The sequence below is a fragment of the Barbus barbus genome, assembly GCF_936440315.1.
Source record: "Barbus barbus genome assembly, chromosome: 37".
Classification (NCBI taxonomy): Eukaryota; Metazoa; Chordata; class Actinopteri; order Cypriniformes; family Cyprinidae; genus Barbus; species Barbus barbus.
In genome coordinates this window covers 4627667-4651610 of record NC_136715.1, presented here as the reverse complement: position 1 = coordinate 4651610, position 23944 = coordinate 4627667, and the positions used below count along the sequence as shown (strand labels likewise).

The 23944-nt window shown below is 38.2% G+C and overlaps 1 protein-coding gene across 1 annotated transcript; it reads left to right on the top strand.

The window, feature by feature from the left end:
* Nucleotides 1-69: 69 nt before the first annotated feature.
* LOC306856910 (period circadian protein homolog 3-like) lies at nt 70-23944 on the top strand. Its single transcript, XM_079396457.1, has 23 exons — nt 70-243; nt 4575-5087; nt 5220-5282; nt 6640-6797; nt 8037-8155; nt 9334-9535; nt 9657-9708; nt 10097-10236; nt 10436-10514; nt 11268-11374; nt 11462-11618; nt 11716-11824; nt 12897-13025; nt 13104-13212; nt 13298-13436; nt 14321-14457; nt 14538-14723; nt 14925-15185; nt 16300-16997; nt 17549-17741; nt 19908-20094; nt 21667-21817; nt 22987-23944. Exons 2-23 carry the CDS (start codon nt 4741-4743, stop codon nt 23098-23100), a joined length of 3837 nt encoding a protein of 1278 aa, XP_079252583.1. The 5' UTR covers nt 70-243; nt 4575-4740; the 3' UTR covers nt 23101-23944.

Below are 23944 nucleotides of genomic sequence, written 5' to 3'. Positions count from 1 at the left end.
CACGCCCATCGACCAATCAGACTGTCACGGGGAAACGCTCCCACCAATGGGAGTCGAGCAGGCGTGGCCAGATTCACGTGGGCCTGATGTGTTCTGTGGAGGAGTAATGGAGGGACGCACGAGAAACTGGATCAAGTGATTATTGAACATAAACATCAAGTCCTCATCTTTAACGCATCTCTAGATTTATAGATATACTAGTGCTGTGATGTTCAAGACGACGATTAACATCTACAATTTAAGGTATACCGCATTATGCTTACGTTATTAATTATATATATATCGCATATAATTATCAACATTCACTTCTGAAATGTTAAATATTTAATAATGTGTTTGTGTTTGTTTGTGAAGCATTACGTTGGATTTGCATGTAACTGTGCGCATGCGCGTCTGACTTGTTAAATGCTAAATGCTATAATTTATATTTCACTCAAAAGTGTATGTTTTGGGCATGTTCGCGGTGTTACGTGATTATAAGCAGACTCGTGGCCGTGCATGTGCGATGGCGTCAGTGTCACACAGTGTTATTCTGGTCTTGTGGGTTTGTCAGAAATGTGGAAACTATGGAGGATGTTTTTTTTCTTTCTGAAGTTAATGGTGTTTAATAGGCCAAGTCAGATTGTGGGGGTCTGTAGTTGCTTAATATGATGTACATTTGCATGATCTAGAATGAGTAATAGGTTTTTCACTGCTAAGGTGATTCTTCAGAACTTGAATTTGTCAGAATTACAGTCATGGAAACTGTTATGGATTTTCCCATGGATGCTGCCTGTAATTAGAAAGATGCAAACTAATGCAGTTTAAAAAAATATTTCAATCAATATTTACTGAAATTCCATATTTCGAGAAACTACACATTATGGAGATATTGCTGAAACTGACACGGTTAATTCGGCAAGTCTGGTTATCAGATAATCAGGCAATTGTAAGGAAAACTGTGGCCAAATATCTAGATATTGTGGTTTATGCATGTTTGTTTACAAACATGTCAATTGCACATAATGCAGATTTTAAATTAACTTCTAAATTATAAAAATGTATATTTGTTGTTGAAATATCTTCATTCACACAGTGGCTGTCATAACTTGTTTTGTAACAGATTTACATTAACTAGCCTAATTAAGACATCACTAACAGATAAAGTAAAATTTAAAGAAGTATCAGCAGCAATTGCTTCTCTAAGATGTTTGCTGATGTCTTACCTCCTTGGCATTGTGTTAGCACGCACCTGAAGGCTCCAGACCAGCAAACTTTCAAAATATCTGCTTTTATAGAGGTGCTCACACTTGCTGAAGTTCAGTTAATCAAAGGTATTTGATTAGCAGTGCCTGACTGCTACTTACCCTCTTAATTCTTATGTTAACACAGTAAGGATGTCCTAATTTTGTCACCCATGGCTTTTACATTTTGATTTTTTATATATATATATATATATATATATATATATATATATATATATATATATATATATATATATATATACATACACTATATTGCCAAAAGTATTGGGTCACCCCTAGGGGTGTTCGATATGGCGATTTTTGATCATGGAAGATAAAAATGTCTTCATGATCTGCTTTTGAATAAATATCGTAGTATTGTTCTACAGCGCATATTATATCAGCTGCAGTTCTGGCGCCGCCGTCTCTATATGCTGTACAGCGCCACATACATCAAGTAGGGCTCGCTGCAGTCCACAACATCCAGGGGGCGTGGTTGGAGCCACATCTAGGGGGTGGAGATTGGTAGGTTTAGGGGTGGAGATGGGGTGGGTTTAGGTATCAGGGGGTGGAGATGGGTAGGTTTAGGGGTGGAGGTGGTGTGGGTTTAGGGATCAGGGGGTGGAGATGGGAAGGTTTAGGGGTGGAGATGGTGTGGGTTTAGGGATCAGGGGGTGGAGATGGGAAGGTTTAGGGGTGAAGATGGGGTGGGTTTAGGGATCAGGGGGTGGAGATGGATAGGTTTAGGGGTGGAGGTGGTGTGGGTTTAGGGATCAGGGGGTGGAGATGGGGTGGGTTTAGGTATCAGGGGGTGGAGATGGGTAGGTTTAGGGTGGAGATGGGGTGGGTTTAGGGGTGAAGATGGGGTGGGTTTAGGGATCAGGGGGTGGAGATGGATAGGTTTAGGGGTGGAGGTGGTGTGGGTTTAGGGATCAGGGGGTGGAGATGGGAAGGTTTAGGGGTGGAGATGGTGTGGGTTTAGGGATCAGGGGGTGGAGATGGGAAGGTTTAGGGGTGGAGATGGTGTGGGTTTAGGGATCAGGGGGTGGAGATGGGAAGGTTTAGGGGTGGAGGAGGTGTGGGTTTAGGGATCAGGGGGTGGAGATGGGAAGGTTTAGGGGTGGAGATGGTGTGGGTTTAGGGATCAGGGGGTGGAGATGGGGTGGGTTTAGGTATCAGGGGGTGGAGATGGGTAGGTTTAGGGGTGGAGATGGTGTGGGTTTAGGGATCAGGGGGTGGAGATGGGAAGGTTTAGGGGTGGAGGTGGTGTGGGTTTAGGGATCAGGGGGTGGAGATGGGAAGGTTTAGGGGTGGAGATGGTGTGGGTTTAGGGATCAGGGGGTGGAGATGGGAAGGTTTAGGGGTGAAGATGGGGTGGGTTTAGGGATCAGGGGGTGGAGATTGGTAGGTTTAGGGGTGGAGATGGTGTGGGTTTAGGGATCAGGGGGTGGAGATGGGTAGGTTTAGGGGTGGAGATGGTGTGGGTTTAGGGATCAGGGGGTGGAGATGGTGTGGGTTTAGGGATCAGGGGGTGGAGATGGGGTGGGTTTAGGGATCAGGGGGTGGAGATGGGAAGGTATAGGGGTGGAGATGGGGTGGGTTTAGGGATCAGGGGGTGGAGATGGGTAGGTTTAGGGGTGGAGATGGTGTGGGTTTAGGGATCAGGGGGTGGAGATGGTGTGGGTTTAGGGATCAGGGGGTGGAGATGGGGTGGGTTTAGGGATCAGGGGGTGGAGATGGGAAGGTATAGGGGTGGAGATGGGGTGGGTTTAGGGATCAGGGGGTGGAGATGGGAAGGTTTAGGGGTGGAGATGGGGTGGGTTTAGGGATCAGGGGGTGGAGATGGGAAGGTTTAGGGGTGGAGATGGGGTGGGTTTAGGGATCAGGGGGTGGAGATGGGAAGGTTTAGGGGTGAAGATGGGGTGGGTTTAGGGATCAGGGGGTGGAGATGGGTAGGTTTAGGTATAGGCAGGTGGGAGGAGCTGGATCTGGATCCAACCACGCCCCCTGGATCTTGTAGGCTGTAGCAAGACGCTTCTCACATACATTCACATCAGTGTTAACTCAGCGGTAGAGTTACACTCACGAAACACTGCACTTATTCGCAATCACAAAAGTACATTATTTGCGTGTTTTAAAGCCTTGTTGGTTAAGCTTTTTTCTGAGCCCGTACACCTGAAGCATGCGCACTAAAACGCCTGTCTAACAGCGCCTGATTACTCAACTAAGTTATCTTTTGAACTTATACTGTCAAAACACTCAAGGTTTATATATAGACTCAGTTGGTTATGTCTAAAATTAAAGTAAACAGCCGAGACAAACGGATGCGTGCCTGTATATGAGATGGGTGCAGGTCTTGACTTAAACTTAAAGGGACAGAACTAAACATGCATTAAACTTTCATTAAAGGGGTAGTTCACCCAAAAATGTAATTTCTTTCATTATTCACTCACTCACGTTCTCCCAAACCTGTATTAATTTCTTTCTAGTGCTTAACACAAAAGAAGATATTTTGAAGAACGTGGGTAACCAAACAGTTGCTGGTCCACATTGACTTTGATAATAGGAAAAGTGGTTTTCCACGTTCTTCAAAATTGCATTTATGTTCAGCAGAAGAGAAACTCATTCAGGTTTAAAACTAATTTTGAGTGAGCAAATGATGGTATAAATATAAACACTATGACAGAATTGACAAACAGATAACCTAATTTTTATTCTTTAATGTTAAAACAACAAAACGCAAAGAGAGAAAAAAAACCTCACTACTCTTGACTGAAAAAAATACAGTTGCTTTAATAGAAATCAATCTATATAGAGTTTTATTGTTATATTTGTTCAATCAATTTCTTGAATGCTTCTGCTAAATGTGCCTATTGTACCTGAAAATAAAGCACTGTTTATTTTATTTGTATATTATGTGTATTTCTAATGTGTATCTTTGTTCTTATTTTTTAATAACAAATATAAAATAATAACAAAGCCCACTTTGGCCTGAATATCCACCATTCGTTTTCATATTTTGTTACCTTGAAAGGTTTTGTCTTTATAACAGGGAAATTAGTTTGGCTGTCCTGTGCAGATAAAATAGTAAAACCATCATGACAAAGAATCGTGGTGAAATCGTGATATTTAAAAAAAAATTGTGATATGAAATTTTTGCCATATCGCCCTTCATGTTTGACTACTTTAGTAATTTCTATGAGTACAAATCTTAAAGTAGTCAAACATGTTCATTTGGAGGGGGTGACCCAATACTTTTGGCAGTATAGTATGTGTATATAAATATATTTCAAAATACACAAAAACACACACTTTATTTGTGGTTATGACATTTATCTGTTTCTTTTGCAGTTCTTTCAGTTGAATACTCTACATAAGCATCTAGTAAGACATCATCCTCATGGATTTCTCTATAGACCTTCATTGTTGATGTGGAAAAAAGCAGCAGAGCATCAAGATTGCGGATCAGAGCTTCAGTAGAGGTGGGCAGCGGTCAGAGGAGAACTTGCAGCGGGGAATGCTGGGAGGAGACGGCTTTCCCGATGGAGAAGAGGAGAACTCTTCTCCAGGCTCCAGCAAGCATGCTGGGCAGGCAGACCAAACTAACAGCGGGCAGGACCCCGGGACCATCGGATCCGGATCAGGTGAGGAGGAGGAGGCTGAGGATCAGCGAGGAAGAACCAGTAGAGGGGAAAGCTCAGTGGGGTGTGAGGAGAGCGGAGGAGAGCAGACGCACGAGGATGTGGACATGAACAGCGGCCACGACTCCAGCAGCGGAAACGACAGCGTCGGTGGGTCACGACATCATCACTCCTTGGCCAGTTGCAGCCCTGGAAGCACCACGGGATCAGGAAGCACCAAGAGGTACAACAAGAAATCTGTTGCTTTGAAAGCTCGGTTCTAATTGAAACTGCCTAATAGACCAGCTATTTGCATTTTGTGGGTAATATAAGATTTCTGGTAAAGTCAAGTTCTTCTTCGTCTCTGTGTTTTCAGCTCAAAATCTGCCACTGGTTCGTCATCGTCCAGCTTTCACAGCACTCATCACACGGAGTGCAGGTAAACTAACCCACCTCAAACCGTCACAACCACTTATTTGCATTAGAACTGAAATATGCTGTAACACAACTCAATTTGTATTGGCAGATATGCATTAATGTCAAGGATCATTGCTCAAAGATCAGTGCTCTTAAGTATTTGAACACTTAAAAATATTGTTGTATTCAATAAGAAATGGATAGCAAAGTGTTATTTATTGTAAAAAAAGATGCATGCAAATAACAAACGGAAAAAAAAGTTCAGTGGTAAAGGATGAAACTAGCTAGTGTTGAAATATTAATGTAACTATTTACATTGTGTATAAAAGTCCCTTCACTTTTCAAATAATTTCTACACCCATATAGTTGTTATATTATGGAAGCCCAATTCTGCCACATAAGAAAACAAACCCTGCTTTGTTTAACCAATTAGAAAAATAAACAAGTAAATAAAAAGTCATTATGACATTTAAAAGCTGAAATGTGTTTATCATAATTATGCCTTTTTATGAGATTAAAAGATGAAATTGACACACTAAGTCAATTACAAGATAAATAGAGAAAAATTTGAAATTACTAGGCAAAAAGTCATAGTTATCATAGAAATTTTCACCACATAAAATCATGCTTTAATCATAATTCTGACATAAAAAATTGGAACTATGAGGTAAAGTCACACTTATAACATTGAAAGTTGATTTTATGCCGTAATTATTATTATATTTATGAGATGGTCAATTATGACTTTAAAAGTTAACATTTTATGGCATAATTATGACTTTATGAATTAAAAGTAGAAACTGACACACTATGAGATAATTATGAGATAAATTAACAAAAGGTTTAAATGACAAGAAAAAAAGTGAAAATTACTAGAAATATTCGCCGCCACAAAATAATGTTTTGTTAAATCATAATTCTGAAATAAATATTTGTAATGATAAGATACATAGTTAAAATTATTTTTACTTTTAATTACTTTTTCAAGTCAAAACTGACATAAAAAGTCGTAATTACTTTTCAAAGAATTTCACATAACAAAATCATGCTTTGTAAAATGATAATTATGACTAAAGTCAAAATAAAGAGAAATTCATAATTGAAACAAGCTGAATTTGTTTCGCTAGTTGTGACTTAATTCACAAAAAAAGTTAATTACCGAAAAGTTTAAATTATCCAAAAAGTCATAATTATGAAGTAAAATAGTCAACTTTTAATCTCAAAATTATGACTTGGTATCTCATAATTTAAATTTTGTGTCATCAGTTAGATTTTTTTCTTATGTGGCAGAAATGGGCTTCCATTATAATTAATTTATATTAGGTTAAAATTCAAATAAACATGAAAATGTGAATGAAAACCAATGTGTGCACGTGCAGTGAGCAGACGGAGCATGGCCGTGAGCAGACGCACCGAGAGATGATGCAGACGGTGCAGGAGATGAAGAAACGGCTGCCGTCTGAGAAGAGAAGCCGCAGTAAAGCCAGTACTGTAGAGACACTGAACTACGCACTGAACTGTGTCAAACAAGTACAAGGTAAAAACACACACACACAGCTCTTTTGGTGAACGTCTGCTGTTATAAAGGCAGCACAGATCCGCAGAAGAGCATGTGTGATTATGTAACCAGTCCAGGTCCTAACCGCTCACTGGCTCATTCTCTTCACTCGTTCTCAGCGCTTTCCCATGTTTTGTTTATCGCTATACCAAATATGTTTTACAATATAACACCTGTATAGAGATGATGTGGGCAGATGCTCTGCTTGAGGTCATCATGTGCGTCATGTCTTTCGGTAATTGTGAAACTCAACTCTCTGGAATGTGGCCGAGATGCATTTCCTGGTTTTGGGGGATAGATTCTCATAGTAGCAACGGTCGCTTATGCAAGAAAATCTGCTAAAACACCAGATTTGTCATTTTATTCATTAATTTTTTTCAGCTGTGGTTACCCTTACCAAAATATACAGATTTTGCCACAAATTACAGCAAGTTCATATTTTCACATGCATATAAGCTTATTTGGGCATATTTGAATGTTGCTGTTGGTTTGCTGCACGTTCTACAAATTTTGTACACTGCAATTTTATCATAAATTAATGGCAAACATATAATGCAGATATGGAAAAAAAGTTTTTGCAAGGGTGATATTAAGTTTATGTAGCTATAGTATAATATTTAGGTGGAAATGAGTTATCATGCTAATATTTTAAGGGATTTAATAATTATGCGTTTAGTTTTTAGTGCTGTCAAACGATTAATTGGGATTAATCGCATGCAAAATAAAGGTTTTTATTTACGTAATATATGTATTTGTACTCTGTATATATAAATACAAACACATGCATGTATACATTTAAGAAAAATGTTGTTTATATATTAAATATATTTATATAAAACAATATGAATATATAAATGTGTAAACGAATGCATGTGTCTTTATATATGTGTGTGTGTAAACAAAAACATTTATTTTGGATGCAATTAATTGTTTGACAGCACTAGTTTCACTTAGCACAGCACTTAATTCAAGTCTCTTCAGTGCCTATATGGGTTTATTTTTCTGCTTATTATTTTTGTTTACCATCACTTGAAATAAATGTCATTATTCAGTCTGTGATGTAATGCTATGTGAAATTTCCCTGTAGTTCTTCTGTCTGGTGTTGTAATATATGGCATGGTCTCCTGTGAGCCACCTGCTCTGTTGTTAAAGCCTGACACTGAAGATTGTGGCTTTCAGCTTGACTCATTTGTGCTCTTCTTCTGCCACCCCCTTCAGCAAACAGTGAGTACTATAACTTACTAATGAGCAGAGGACTGGAGCAGAGAAGAGATGCTACGGTGTGCACGCTGGAGGAGCTGGAGGGAATCACATCAGAACACACGCTGAAAAACACTGTACGTCCTGCTTGAGCTTCCTCTCAAAGCCTACAGTCAAAACAGTCTCTGTTGTCTTTCACTGGTCAGTTTTGAGAGTTTGGCCTATTTGGCTTTTCATAATGTGTTGTTCAGATTTTGTGTTAGGAAAAATTTGAGAATACACTTTTGTATTGTATCTACTTGCATCTGTAGATCTGAACTGCGATATCCATCTTTATGGGTGGTTTTCTCAGTCAGCCCCAAACTTTATGGTTTTATCTATATTCTGAAGGTTTTTACACGGGGGGGGCTTTTCCCGCAAAAAAAAAAATAAAATTCTCAACTTAAAATAAATGTTAATAAAATATGAAAAACGTATTTTATTTCAGCTAGTTGACAATTTCTCATTTTCATTTAGTTTAACTTGATTTGCTAAAATACCAAACTAAAACGGAAATACAAAATAAGTGATTTAGACACAAAAAATTACAAACTACTAAAACTTCATATAAAAAGAACATGGAAGAAACTACAAAAATAACATTTAATTAAAAATATTACCAAAACTAATATCTCGATGATGCTAAAATAACTTTTTGTTTATATATCATTTGCCTAATTTACAACATTTTATTCCTTAAAACATGGATCATATACTTTTTGTTCCTTCTGTTGACAATCTTTGATTTATACAAGTAATAAAAAGAGATATTTGAAATCTCTGTAAACACATTTCACTCCGTCAACAAAATGAAACAATAATTTTGAAAGTGGCTATATAAAATATTCAGATTTCTGTTCTCCAGTTGTATGCAGATTAGTGCATCTTTAATTAGATAATATCTCGTTTATATATTTAAACATATTTCAGATAATTTGGAGTTGCAGTTTTTGATGTAATCAGTTAACTGGTTGATATCTGGGTGATATCTACTCTATTCACCTGTGAGGTCTTGCCTTAAAATCAAAATTAAAAAAAATTCTTCTGAACATAAAAGAAGATATTCTGGTCTGAATAATTTTGGGAACCAAACAGTTCCTGGTCCCCATAGTATTCCAACATTCTTCAGAATATCTGGACATAAACTCATAAAGGTTTGGAACAACTCAAGGATTAGAGTAAATGATGACAGAATTTTCATTTTTGGGTGAACTGTTCCTTTAATGAGCGCCGTCTCTGTGGAAAGAGTTCACCAGGAGTTCTGTGGTGTTCTCAGGACACGTTTGTGGTGGTCTTCTCTCTGGCCTCCGGGAAGGTGGTTTACGCGTCCGAACAGGCCTCCAGTGTGCTTCACTGCAAGAGGAAGTTTCTGGAATCTGCCAAGTTCGTAGAGCTGCTGTACCATCAGGACGTTAATGTGTTTTACTCGCACATGGCGCAACCGCGACTGCCGCCCTGGAACGTAGGCACGGACAGCGGTGAGTCGCTCTGGAAGCTTTCACTGATATTGCACATACATTGAATTATGAAAACATCATTGATAAATTCAACTGCTCATTTTAAGAATGAAAGACCCTATTCCTCTTTGTCTCTCTGTAGCGGCGGTTCTGTTTGAATGTGGCCAGGTCAAGTCCTTCTTCTGTCGAATCAGGTCAGTGCGTTTCACCTTGTACATCTGATATCTCTCATATTGCATTTATTTATATAGCACTTTTTACAATACAGATTGGTTTAAAGCAGCTTCACAGTAATAAACAAGACACTAGTCCTTCAATTATGTAACAAAATGTAAAGCAGCTCCACAAAGGACAATTATTCAGCTAATTGATTCAATTTAGCTCAATAATAGCTCAATAACTGACATATTATCAACAAATTATGACACAAACTTATTTAATCTATAAAGCAGCTGTACAGAAGCTAAAAGTATCATTATCCAGTTCAGTTTTTCTCATTTGTTCTCTCTGTTGTCAATGCAGTGAATCTGATAATATTACTGAATTTTAAGTGTCTTTTAAATGTTTTTTCTGTGTGTTCAGAGGAGGGAAGGATAGAGATGGAGAAATGCGTTATAGTCCTTTCCGGATCACTCCGTACCTGCTGAAGGTTCAGGGATTGAGCGGAGTGAAGGAGCCATGCTGTCTGGCCCTGGCCGAGCGCATCATCTCAGGATATGAGGGTACCTTTCACCTCGCCACATTCTCAAACAGTAGTACAGTACTTTATTGTCACATGACCTCAATATGTTTAACTATGCCGGAATTAAATTGGGTTATTGTTAGTTTAGTGTTAAGTGAAATGTCTTTTTTGCTTTTTCTCTTGTCTGTCTGATCAAATGATGGTTATTTGTGTGTGTTTGCTTGTTGCTTTGTCTCCAGCTCCTCGCATTCCCATGGACAAGCGCATATTCAGCACGACTCATTCGCCAGGCTGTGTCTTTTTAGAAGTGGATGAGCGGTGAGTGATTTTGACCTTTTAGTAAAGGAATCGGCAGCTTGGGCAAATGGTCATGCGTTTAAATAATAATAATAATAATAAATTGTTATTATTGTTTTTAAATAATATGCTGTGTGGAGTAAAGCTGAGCAGCACTATTATTGTTGTTGTTGTTTTAAAATAATATGTTGCACAGAGTATAGCTGAGCAGCTTAGTAATAGTAGAATTTACAAATATAATGTTACACAGAATATGGCTGAGCAGCAAAGTAGTATAAAATGTTGCACATGTTGAGTTAGTAAAAACAACAACAACATCGTAAAATTAATTGCAGTGTTTGTCTTGATACTTGTCACCTCTTTAAATGAAAAATTAATCATTTTAATAATAATTTCAACTCTAATCAATATGTCTATCCATGTATTTGTTTATTTAGTTGTTATCTGTAAAAAGATTCCAACTTCTTACATAGCTACTTACCAAATAAACTAGTAATGTTCAGTCAGCAGCTTCACATTAAGGTTTATTCTGCTGTACACTGGGTGTTACGCTAGCCCTTTTATAACCACTCAACCATAAAGTAGTTTTAAGTTCATCAGCTACATTAGTTCAATATCTTGCTAGGATTGAAAGTCTTTTACAGTACAAATAACACTGACTTGGACCGTTTAATCAATAGCATACGATTAGCATTTTAGTGGCAAAGACTTGTGGTAAAGTAGCTACTGTGAAATTATTTCTCATGTGTTAGTTGGTCGTGTGTGTGTTCGCAGTGCGGTGCCTTTGCTCGGCTACCTCCCTCAGGACCTGATCGGTACCTCAGTTCTGACCTTCCTACATCCAGACGACCGCCTGCTCATGCTGGCCATGCACCGCAAAAGTACGTATCTCTTATGACTTTTCCACATTGTAAAGTCTTTATCAGACTTGTATAAGGTCTTAATAAAATTTGTCCGGATCCCTCCAGTTGTAAAGTACGCGGGCCAGCCTCCGTTTGAACACTCGCCCATCCGCTTTCGGTGTCAGAATGGTGACTACATTACCCTGGACTCCAGCTGGTCCAGCTTCATCAACCCTTGGAGCCGTAAGGTGGCCTTCATCATCGGCAGGCACAAAGTTTGCATGTAAGCACCAGCTCAGGAGTGCGCCAGTTGTGTTGTGTGTCCAAACTCTGACGTTTGCTCATACAGCAGCACTTGTTTTTGTGTGTCTGCTCTGTAGTGGACCTCTGAATGAGGACGTTTTTGCCGCGCGGAGTAAAGCGGAGCAGCCAATCATGTGTGAGGACGTTAAAGAGCTGCAAGCCACGATCCACAAGCTTTTCCTTCAGGTGAGGGATCACTAAATCCACAGAGGACAAGCCACATTAGCAAGCTTTTTGCTGGTCAAAAGTGACCGTAAAGACTAATGCTGTCAAACGATTAATCACGATTAATCACATCCAAAATAAGTTTTTGTTTACATAATATATGTATGTGTACTGTGTATGTTTATTATGCATATATAAATACACACACATATGCATGTATATATTTAGAAAATATTTAATGCATATATGTATATTCATATAATTCATATTATTTATAAATATATTTAATATATAAACATAACATATTTTTCTTAAATATATATATGTATGTGTGTGTATTTATATATGCATAATAAATATACACAGTACGCACACATATATTATGTAAACAAAAACTTTTATTTTGGATGTGATTAATCGCGATTAATCGTTTGACAGCACTAGTAAAGACATTTATATTAAGCCGCAAAAATCATGCAACACCAAACACTGAAATTATGGCTGTTGAAAATTCAGTACTTAAAATGCAGCTTTGCATCTCAGGACTAAATAACATTTAATATGCTAAGATAGAAAACAGTTATTTTAAACTCAGTTTTTACTGTATTTTTAATCAAATGCAGCCTTGGTGAGCATAAGAGACTTCTGTCAAAAAATCTTTTCTTTTTTTTTCGCAGTCCTTGTTAAACTATTTTTGAATAGTTTTGCATGGACGATTTAAAGGAACAGACCCAAAATACATAAAAGCTGTTAAAATAAACTTATTAAAACCTAAAATCAATCGCCAAAAATGTAACTCCATCAAAAAATAATATTTTGCTATAATTTAACTTAAATTATGTAATTTAATTTAAATTGTAATAAATTGACTAAAACTAGTCAAAATAAATTGTAATGTTTAAAATTACAACAAATTACAAAAGCACATACTGTAACAGAATTACTACAAATTAAGCTAAAATTACTATAGTAAACGATTAATAGAATCGAAATAATACTAAAATAGCACTGCTTCATATGTGGCATCACTACAGTTGTCAAGCACATCTGAGCTGCTGCTTTGCATTTTGATCGTTATCTGTGTTTCTCACAGCCGGTTCATAATAATGGATCCAGTGGCTATGGCAGTCTGGGTAGTAACGGCTCTCACGAGCACTACATCAGTGTGGCGTCGTCCAGCGACAGTAACGGAAACCTCTGGGAGGATTCGCACAGAGAACCGGTACGTCTGAAGGTGCATGTAAAGGCACACATGAATGTTGGTTTGACTGGACCTTACGATGGATCTTTCGTCTTTCAGATGACATTACAGCAGTTTTGTGCTGATGTCAATAAAGTGAAGAACTGGGGCCAGCAGGCGTATCTGGACTCCCGGAGGAAGCTCACACCTTTAGGACCAGCCACTGCAGGTCTGGAGTCTTTTCTGCATCTGTCTTCAATCATCTCATCAAAACATCTTGAAATAATAATTTTTGAACGGTGTGTTTCCATCAGTTGCGACAGCAGGCGTTCATCCTAACACTAGTCAGGGTTTGGGAATTCGACATCATCTAAAGCAGTCTCTACAAGATGCGCGGAAACAGCCACACATTCCATCCTACCAGCAGATCAACTGTGTGGACAGCATCATCAGGTGAGGTTAAATTTGATCATTAATTTAAATATGCCGTCCATACTATATATACCAGCTAAAACGGGCTTTCATAGAAATAAATGGATTTTTGAAAATGACCTTTCATGCAGTAACACAGCTCTAAGTGAATGAAAACATCCTGCAAAGTTTTAAATCTGAAAGTGCACCGTGTATAAAGTTATTGTCTCTCAAAAGAAAGAGTCGACTCTGAATCATTGAAACGAGTTGTTTTTAAAACGAATTCCAAGCCGTTTCATGTTGCGTGCACAGACCTGGGAAAACTTGATTTTCGCATTGGTCTGAATGAAAATGCAGATTCATTCTTTGCCACTAGGTGCCGCTTTTGGAGCGTTAAAAGCTCACAAACGCTGCTTTAAATTAAATCGACCAATCAACACAGGTTAGTGTCACGCAAAGGAGGGGTTTGGAAAAATGAATCATTGAGCAAATCGTTTGGGAGCCGTTGAACAAATAAGGTAAAAATAACTGCATATTATAAGAAAATGAAAGTGTGTTTTTTACCTTGCATGCATGTCAACCTGTTGTTGGGGACAACAAACAAACCAAATATGAACCTTTCATTACCCATAATAGGGACACTTAAAAAAAAATTATAATAATAATTCAAAGTCAAATAATAAAATAATTTAAAATACAATAATAATAATTTAAATTTATAATAATAAAAAAGAAGTTTGTTTTAAATAACAGTTTAGTAATAAATATTATTGGATAACATAGCAAATTAAATACATTTTCTATAATAATGAGCTTAAATTTAAAATAAATATTAAAACATTAAAAACTATTAATTTTTGACATTATCATTCATTTGTGTGTAGCCAGTGATCCGTTTATGGAGGATTGTGTTTTTCCTTCTCTAGATATCTGGAGAGCTGTGCGACATCTGCTCTGAAACGAAAGAGCAAATCTTTGTCCATATCTACATCATCATCTTCCTCCATGTCTGAGGAAGACAAACCTGCAGCGGCCACACATGAAGGCACTGTGACCGCAGACGGTAAGACCCCTCAAAGTCCATTCCAAGCCTTTCTGTACCTCCTAAAACCCTGCGCAGATCCTGACGTCTTTCTCCTGCAGAAGCTGCGCTCGAGGGCGCCCGTGTTCTGGACAGCCAGGTGTCTGCGGGTTCGGCCACGACGGCAGCAGTGGTGGGAGCGCCGCTCACAGACATCACAATGTCCACAGAAGCCATGAGCGTGGTGTCCGTCACCAGTCAGTGCAGTTACAGCAGCACCATAGTGCACGTACCCCAGCCCGAGTCAGGTGAGTGCACACACATACAGTGACCCAGACTGATTCATTGACTGATTCAAAAGCTATGATTCATAAAATGCAGATGCTTGCATTTTATGAATCACCAAGTACCACCTACATCTGGATGGCCTGAGCTTGAGAAAATTTTCAAAACAAAAATAAGTTTCTAGGCCCATTGATCACCTGCGTCTGCCGCTTATCTTCTTCCAGAGGTCACTGCCTTAGAAGATGCTCCAATGGGTAGTGAGCCAACAGACTCCGCCCCCACCCCTGCACGCCCCGCCCCCAGCACCTCCTCAGTGGCTCAGGAGGAGTTACTCGTGGTGGATCTTACTAAAGAGGTGCTGTCGGCCCACACGCAGAAGGAGGAGCAACAATTTGTGGATCGTTTCCGACATCGTATCCTGCAGAGTCCCTACAGCTCCTACCTCCAGCAGGACAACAGCAGCATGGCCCATTCTCATCACAGAGGTGTGTGTGTTTGTGTGTTAGCTGTTGTTATTGATCAGTCTAATGCTTGTGATATTCTCCATTTGTTAGTTGCTTTGGATAAAATTGTCTGCAGCAACAGAAGATTGACGTTGTCTAATCAGTGTCTGACTGTCAGTGGATTATTTTTTTGATTCTATTGTAAAAATAACTGCATTTTATATATATTTATTTTTTTTGCTGAAAAAAAAAATGAAGTATTAACAGTGTGATTAATGTTATTGGAAAATCCAACAAATTAAATATTTTTTTTATAATAATTTAATTGAATACTTTATTTAAATGTACAGTACATAAAGTTAATAGTCCGTATGTTATATTAAATTATATTTTGTTTTACTGTAAAAAAAAAAAGTCAAACAGTATAATGTCTAATTGTATATTCTAGCATTTTTGTTTATAATTAAACAAAAAGATAAGTTATATAAGATATAGTTATAAGATAAGCACAATCTCATATTAATGCTGTCTAAGTGGTACCCTATAAAGCTATCCATGGAAGTGTTGAAATACTAATATAATTTTCTGTGATGCAAAGCTGAATGTTCATCAGCCATCACTCCAGTCTTCAGTGTCACATGATCCTTCAGAAATAATTATAATAATTATAAATAATTATTTTCAATGTTGGGACCAGTTGTGCTGCTTAATATTTTTTTGGAACATGTGATACTGTAATTTTTATGGATTCTTTGATGAATAAAAAGTTAATGCATTTATTCAAAATATAAATATTTTCTAACAATATAAGTTTTATTTATTAACTATATATTTATAGCTTTTTAACTTATCCTTGCTGAATAAAAGTAGTAATTAAAAAAAGAAAAAATTTACTTACCCCCAAACTTTTGAACAGTAGATTATATATTGTTATTATTACTTCCTTTAAAAAACAAAACATTAAAAAGGGGAAGAACAATGACATTAAAGCAATGCAATACCAATACGAACAGTTCAAATAAATACAGACCCTTCCCCATGCATAACATTCAGTCAGAGCATGGTCTGTATTTAGCATAATAGTACTGACGTCTCACATGCAGTAGTATAATTTTGTGTTGAGACTCATTAACACTCCTTTTCCATCTACTCTCAGCTGATGTTGTGCGTCCTCCGAACAAACACAAGCGTCCCAAACCAGAAGACTCATCCGACAGCTATGGCTCCCAGCCGGGCAACTACTGGTCACTTCCCGGCCCCACAGGAGCGCCTTATTCCTCCTGGCCTTCGTCAGAGTCCTCTCAGCCCGGCTTTGTGCCGCCCATGGCAGTGCCCATGCAAGCGGCCCCTTACTTCACCATGGTCGGTGCGGATCAGCAGCCCATAGTGGTCCAGCCTGACCAAGGTGTCCAGAACCTCCAACCCATGCATCCCATGACTCCCATGATGGTCGTACTGCTTCCTAGCTACCCCATGTACCCCGGGAACAATGGCATGTACCTGCAGGGGATGCCCGTCCCGGCGCCCGGAGTCGTTCCTCAGCCTCCCTTTAATATGAGCGGCTACGTCTCACCTGGTGGATACGTGCCACATGGGTCTCCATCGCAGGGCTATCCTCCAGGTCCCACCGCCACAGGAGTCGGGATGGCACAGGGTGCCTCGGCGGAGGTCGATTCAATACCCACCCCTTGGTTTGGGGAAGACCTTGATGCAGCACAGCCCACGGCGCTCTTCTCCAGCTCTCGCTCCAGCTCGCCCATCCAGCTGAACTTACTCCAGGAGGAGCTGACCAAGCCCACAGAAGCCCAGAACAGCACTGGTCCAGAGATTCTGCACGAGCACAACGCCAAAGCGGTGAGACCAACTGACATCAGAAGTTGAAATGCCTTGAGGAGTGACCTGATTTACTCTATATGAAGCTATTTTAAATATTTTTGTAATTATTATGCATGCAGCTTTTATGACCTCAGATTAATTGTGTGTATTGTATATAATCCCTTCTGGTACCAAAACTCGAACCCGCAACATTTTGGGTTACAAATCCGACTCTCTAACCATTAGGCCATGACTGCCATGATGTATATTATATTTTTACATAAAATATAAGTATATATGCATGGAAATATTTCTTAAATATATACATATAAATATTCATAAAACATGCATATATTATGTAAACAAACTATTATTTTGGATGTGAATAATCATGATTAATTGATTTGACAGCACTAATCTACATGCATACAAAAATAGTTGTCGTGAGAGGGCCTTTAATTAAGCAATTATGCATACTTTTGTTTCTTTTGTAGTTTACTTTTTTATTTAGCTTCATACTTAATGATTAGTAGCTAAAGTGTGAATGCATTAATCAGCATGACTCCAGCTGTCTGTTTCTCTGCTCACAGGAGGACGTTCCCAGCGAGTCGGGTAACCAAGACACCCATTCTACCTCTAGTGAAATGCTTGACCAGTTGCTACAGGAGGACGCCCGCTCAGGAACTGGCTCCAACGCCTCGGGCAGTGGCTCCGGAGAGTCCGGAGGCTCTCTGGGATCCGGGTCGGGACTCTGTTCTAATGGAACATCCACTAGCCGTACCGGTGCTGTTCAAAATTAATCATACATGTTATTAACTTAATGTTGAGTGGAGAGAATTATGCATGTCTTTTTTGCATTGAATTTCCATTTCTACACTATAATAGATCAACCTATCTAGTGTTTGAACAAGTGATAGGTTAATTAGTTGTCAGTTAGCTGCACCGTGTTTCATCTTTGTGTCAGTCCGTAATTCCTTAAAACAATATTTTAAATAGTATTTAATAATGGTTAATTAAATTAATATAAATTTAATCATGTTTAATATTATCACATATAATATTATATAGCCACAGCCATATCACCCTGCAGCCCAAGACCGGTTGCCCACTGAAGCTAAGCAGGGCTGAGCCTGGTCAGTACCTGGATGGGAGACCTCCGGTGAAAACTAGGTTGCTGTTGGAAGAGGTGTTAGTGAGGCCAGCAGGGGGTGCTCACCCTGCGGTCTGTGTGGGTCCTAACGCCCCGGTATAGTGACGGGGACACTATACTGTCAAAAAGCACCGTCTTTCGGATGAGACGTTAAACCGAGGTCCTGACTCTCTGTGGTCATTAAAAATCCCATGGCACTTCTCGTAAAGAGTAGGGGTGTAACCCCGGTGTCCTGGCCAAATTCCCTCCACTGGCCCTTGTCAATCATGGCCTCCTAATAATCCCTATACACTTGATTGGCTCTATCACTCTCTCTCCTCTCCACCTGTAGCTGGTGTGTGGTGAGTGTACTGGCGCCGTTGTACTGTGGCTGCCGTCGCATCATCCAAGTGGATGCTGCACACTGGTGGTGGTTGAGGAGAGACCCCCCACATGATTGTAAAGCGCTTTGGGTGTACAGCAATACACAATAAAGCGCTATATAAATGCATCATTCATTCATTCATTCATTCAATATTAATTGAATATTAATATGTAAATATATAGAATTTTTGTTCATTTTTACTTTTACATTTCGAGTGAAATATTGTATAAAATGACTATTTAATTTATTAAATATTATAGTAAACAATTTTAAATAAATGTTTGTTTATGTTATGTTTCTGCAATTTATTTATTTTATTTGTATTATATTACTTTAGCATCAACCATAAACATATATAAAACTGCAAACATTAAAAATATATATATATTCATTTAAAATGGCATTTATTATTTGTGACACTGGACCACAAAACCAGTCATGAGGGGCATTTTTTGAAATTGAGATTTCTATATTATCTGAAAGCTGAATAAACAGGCTTTGGCTAAAAAATAAAAACTTTAAAATTGTCCAAATGAAGTCCTTAGCAATGCATATTACTAATCAAAAATCTAATTTTTATATATTTACGGTAGGAAATTTACAAAATATCTTCAGGGAACACTTAGTATCCTAATGATTTTTGGCATAAAAGAATAAATGGATAATTTTGACCCATACACTGTATTGCTGACTATTGCTACAAATATACCCGTGCTACTTATGTCTGGTTTTGTGGTCCAGGGTCACATTTATTAAATTGCATTTCCACCACAAAATAGCATCTTTATGTCGATTAGGGCTGGGGCGATAAATCGATGTGGAATCGATTCTGAGATTTTCCGAATACATCGCGATTCCTCTGGAATCGATTCTGAGTTTAGATTTGAACAGCAGATGGCGCTGCATGCTTTAGAAACAGCCGTAATCTGCTTGTTTCCAAATCCTAACACATACTTGCACCTAAAATAAGCATTCATAAAATTGGAAAAGTTTGAAGCGAATTACAAGGGTGTTCACAGTGGGCTGTGTTTACATTAATCTCACGTCATAAAAGCATTTTGAGCCGAGGTGAAATTACAGACTCAGCTGAACACACAAGTGCTGCTCTTCACGAGGATTTGAGTGTGCGAATAAAAACTAGAGTAGAGCGCCATCTGCTGTTCAAATCTAAGCTCAGAATCGATTCCAGAGGAATCGCGATGCATTCGGAAAATCTCAGAATCGATTCCACATCGATTTATCGCCCCAGCCCTAATGTTGATGGTGTTTAGAGACTTCTGATTAGTTACCTACTTTCTACTACATAAACATCTTATTTTAACGGAAATTCAATTCAAAAATGAAATTCCTGACACTCATTTTGTGCCTTTTTTATGTGAAACATAAAATTCTCAACAATTTCATTAAACTGACCCCCAACATTTCACCTTCACAGGCAGCAGCAATAGCAGCAAGTACTTCGCCAGCAACGATTCATCGGACACGTCGCGGAAAGCGCGCAAGTCCGCAGAGGCCCAGGAACGGGAGCATACGACCTTCAAAAAGCACGTGGACAATCCGTTATGGAGCATGATCAAGCAGACGCCCGAACCTGTCATGATGACCTATCAGATCGGCCCCAGGTACCAGACCAGGAACATTTCTCCCTCTCTCTTCCTCTGAATCCCGGGTTCCCGCTCATTCCTCTGAGAAACGTGACATTCTGAGCATCTCTTTCCACAGGAGAAAGAGATAGCGCTGCCAGGGTCTCTCGCTGAGGTAGTTCTGATCAAGCTAAATGTCTCATTGCACTGTCAGCCCTGAGGTAGGTGACGGTACACAGTCAGTACGTTTACATGGACAACAATATTCCGATTTTAATACGATTAAGACGACAATCTACCATGTAAACAGAGATTTTTGATGAATCCAGCTAAAGTCATACTCATAAGTAAACACAAATCGAATTAAGACATGGAACGTAATGACGTGTGCCATTATCGATCTATCTACTATACTCTGTAAAACGGGAACATGAAAGGAATATTCTAAAAGCAACTCATGTAAACACCTTAATCATAATATTGTCTTATTCAGAATAAGGTAAATAATTAGATCACTGATGTCCATGTAAACCTAGTCAATGAGACCTGTGTTAAAAAGCTTGATGAAGTGACGCAAGCATCTGATTATGGATGGAAGAGAGGGCAAATCTATCAGGCTTAGATGTTTTTTTAGAGTATTACGATTAGGGCTGCAAAACGATTAATCGCAATTAATCAAAATTACAGTTTGTTTGCATACCATATGTGTGTGTGCTCTGTATGTTTATTATGTATATATAAATACACACACATACATGTATATAATAAAGTTTATACAAGTAAAAATATATACATACAAATATTTTTTAAATGTATACGTGTGTGTGTATTTATATATACATAATAAATAGGCAGCAGCTATTTGCACTAAATGAAATAGCATATTTTCTTAGCGATAGATGCTATGGATTCAATTTACAATAAGTGCAAATAGCAGTATTTTTTAATGATATGCTATTTACACTTGGTGCAGATAGCTATAGATTCTATATGCACTGTTAAAATAGCTCAATTTTCTGCTGTTTATATTACTTATTGCAAATAGTGGCAATTCTGCACCTCAGTATTTTAGTACATTATAAAACAGTACGCAATAATAACATATTGAGTGTAAATTATCATTTTAATTCAAATTATTATTGGAAAAATAAAGCCCTACCTTGCCCGATACTTTCCAACATTTTAATTTCCTTCATCTGATGTGATACGAGGTTTGGCGAAAGGCGGATTCGAACTCGGGTCGGCCACGTCAAAAAGTATGCACGTTATCATCTACGCCACTGAAACTGATGTTTGAAAAATGTCTTTTGTAGTCTTGACTACCCCAATCACATGTTGGTGGGCGGAGTTAGTTAAATAGCCTCTGCCAACAAGGTGGGCTATTTGCACTTATTGTAAAAAGACACTCTGTAATAAATATACACGGTACGCACACATATAGTATGTTAACATAAACTTGTATTTTGAATGTGATTGATTGCGATTAATTGTTTTGCAGCCCTAATTACGATGTTGAAATCAAAGCGGTGTGCTGTTGAGTGTCATCTAGCCTAGCGAACGATTGAGGCGGTTTAAGTGAGTTTTATTTTGTGTGTGTGGATATCCATGCAGGGATCAGGCGCAGGTTCTTCAGGAAGACCGGGAGAAGCTAATTCTGATGGAGCCCATGCAGCCCTGGTTCACCCAGGACCAGAAGAAGGAGCTGGCCGAGGTTCATCCCTGGACCCATCAGCACACGGTCCCACAGGAGATCAATGCACAGGTCAGCAACTTATCATTTACGTCAATATCAAACATGCGTAACATTATAGGCCAATATTTGAGATGGTCTACTGATAACTGGCTGCTTGTCTAATTAACAGAGGAGCAATTATGCAATTTGTATAATTTTTCTACATATGGCACATTCAATAGTGCTTGGATCTGAATTTAATAAAACAAAAATTATCTACAGTGAGTGAAAGGAGATGCTTGACTTTCAGATTAAGTAGTTCCTTATCAGCAGTTATTATAGTCTCTGGATACTATTTTATATATATATATATATATATATATATATATATATATATATATATATATATAACTAACATATATAATATAAAATAGTATCCATAGACTAATATATATATATAGTTTTATAGAAACTATATAGACTAATATATAACTAGTTTTAGTTATTTTAGTACATCAAGTTAGGCTAGATGTTGCTTTAAAAACTAGCTGAATATAAAATTTATATTTGTATATTTTATTTTATTTCAAGGGGGAAAAAATTATGGTTTTAGTTAACTATAATAGGACCTTGGGACCTTGTTTTATTTAACATTTCTTTAATATTTGGTTTAACAATTTTAATATGTCCAAATGACATGTTAAATAAATAAATGAATGTGCAGAATATGAAATTGTATTAAATACATTCATAATTACTAGATGTACTTACAGTATGGTTAGGATTAGGGTTTGGTTTAGGGTAACTTGCATGTAATTATGCATAATTTATACCAAGTATATGTAACGTGGACACCTTCAAATAAATCCGTATTTTTCTATAATTAACTTGATAGATATTCATTGAAATATATGTTAAGATGATATGATTTGTTTTAATCATTACCAGTTGTTGGATCCATTCAAAAAGACCACAGAGGGTCTACTATTCCTGCTATATTAATAATTTCCACTAAGTTTGGGGTTGGTAAGGTTTTTGTAAGAACTCTCTTATTCTCACCAGTGTAAAATAGCGATTTAAAATGTTTTGAAAATGAATTCCTGAATTTTCAGCATCATTACTCCAGGCTTCGGTGTCACATGAATCTTCAAAAATCAGTCTAATATGCTGACTTGCTGCTTTGCATCATTCGACCGCTATCTTTGTGTTTCATCATGATCTAATGTATTTTTTTGTTTGTTTGTTTGTTTTTTGTTTAGTGTTGTGTGAGTTTTACCACCATGGAACTGAATCTTCAGACTGACTCTCCAAACCCCCCGACTCCTGACAGCTCCTGTCCGTCTCAGGACGCCAGACCCAACACAGACACCTGACCACAGACCCTGCTGGACCTCTGGCCTTCTGGGACTCTCAGCTGGGAATCGTGGGAAGAGACAGACACCCGCATCCGTGTGCCAGTGTGTCATATTTCCTCCTGAAGTCACGAAACGAGGCAAGCCCTTTGCACTCGATTAGACCTTGTCAGTATGAGTTTGACACTCGCAGGAGACAGACAGTGAGCGGCGGTCATCACATGACCAGGCATTTCTCTCTGCTGTTTTCCGTTACAGTCCATGGACCCAAACAACTGTGAATATCAGACTATAATTTGGTAGTAACGTCACCAGTGTAGGTCGTTTTTTTTTTTTTTAAGTGTTGCCCAAATGTTTTTTGTTTTTCTTTTGGAATAAAAGTTTTTGTTAATTAATAATGTGTCCTTTACTGAATCTAGCAGGCTCATGAGGGTTCATGATCTCCCAGAAGTTTCCTGACCACTTGTGCAGATATAAATGCGTATAAATGTCCCACAATGCTGCAACATCCTGTGCAGTTACTAAAGAACATAAGCACTCACTGCCAAAAACTAAAAGCGTCTATGAATGGAAATGAATGATATTTGGTCCAGAGCACATAGATCTTCATTCCCTAGTGAGCTCATCCAATCCGAACAGATAATTTGTATGAGGCCTTAAATTAGTTTTTCCGTCAGTGTGTTTGTTAATTTTTCTGTTCTCAATTTCAAATGTTTCTTCCACTGTACATGTGACTGAACGATGTCAAGCAATGTCTTACTATGGTATACAACTAAAGTAACGGTGGAATTGGAATATGTAGACATTTTTCTCTTGTGCATGTTGGGTTGATAGCTGAACTTGTACCTGGGTCACATTTCACCAC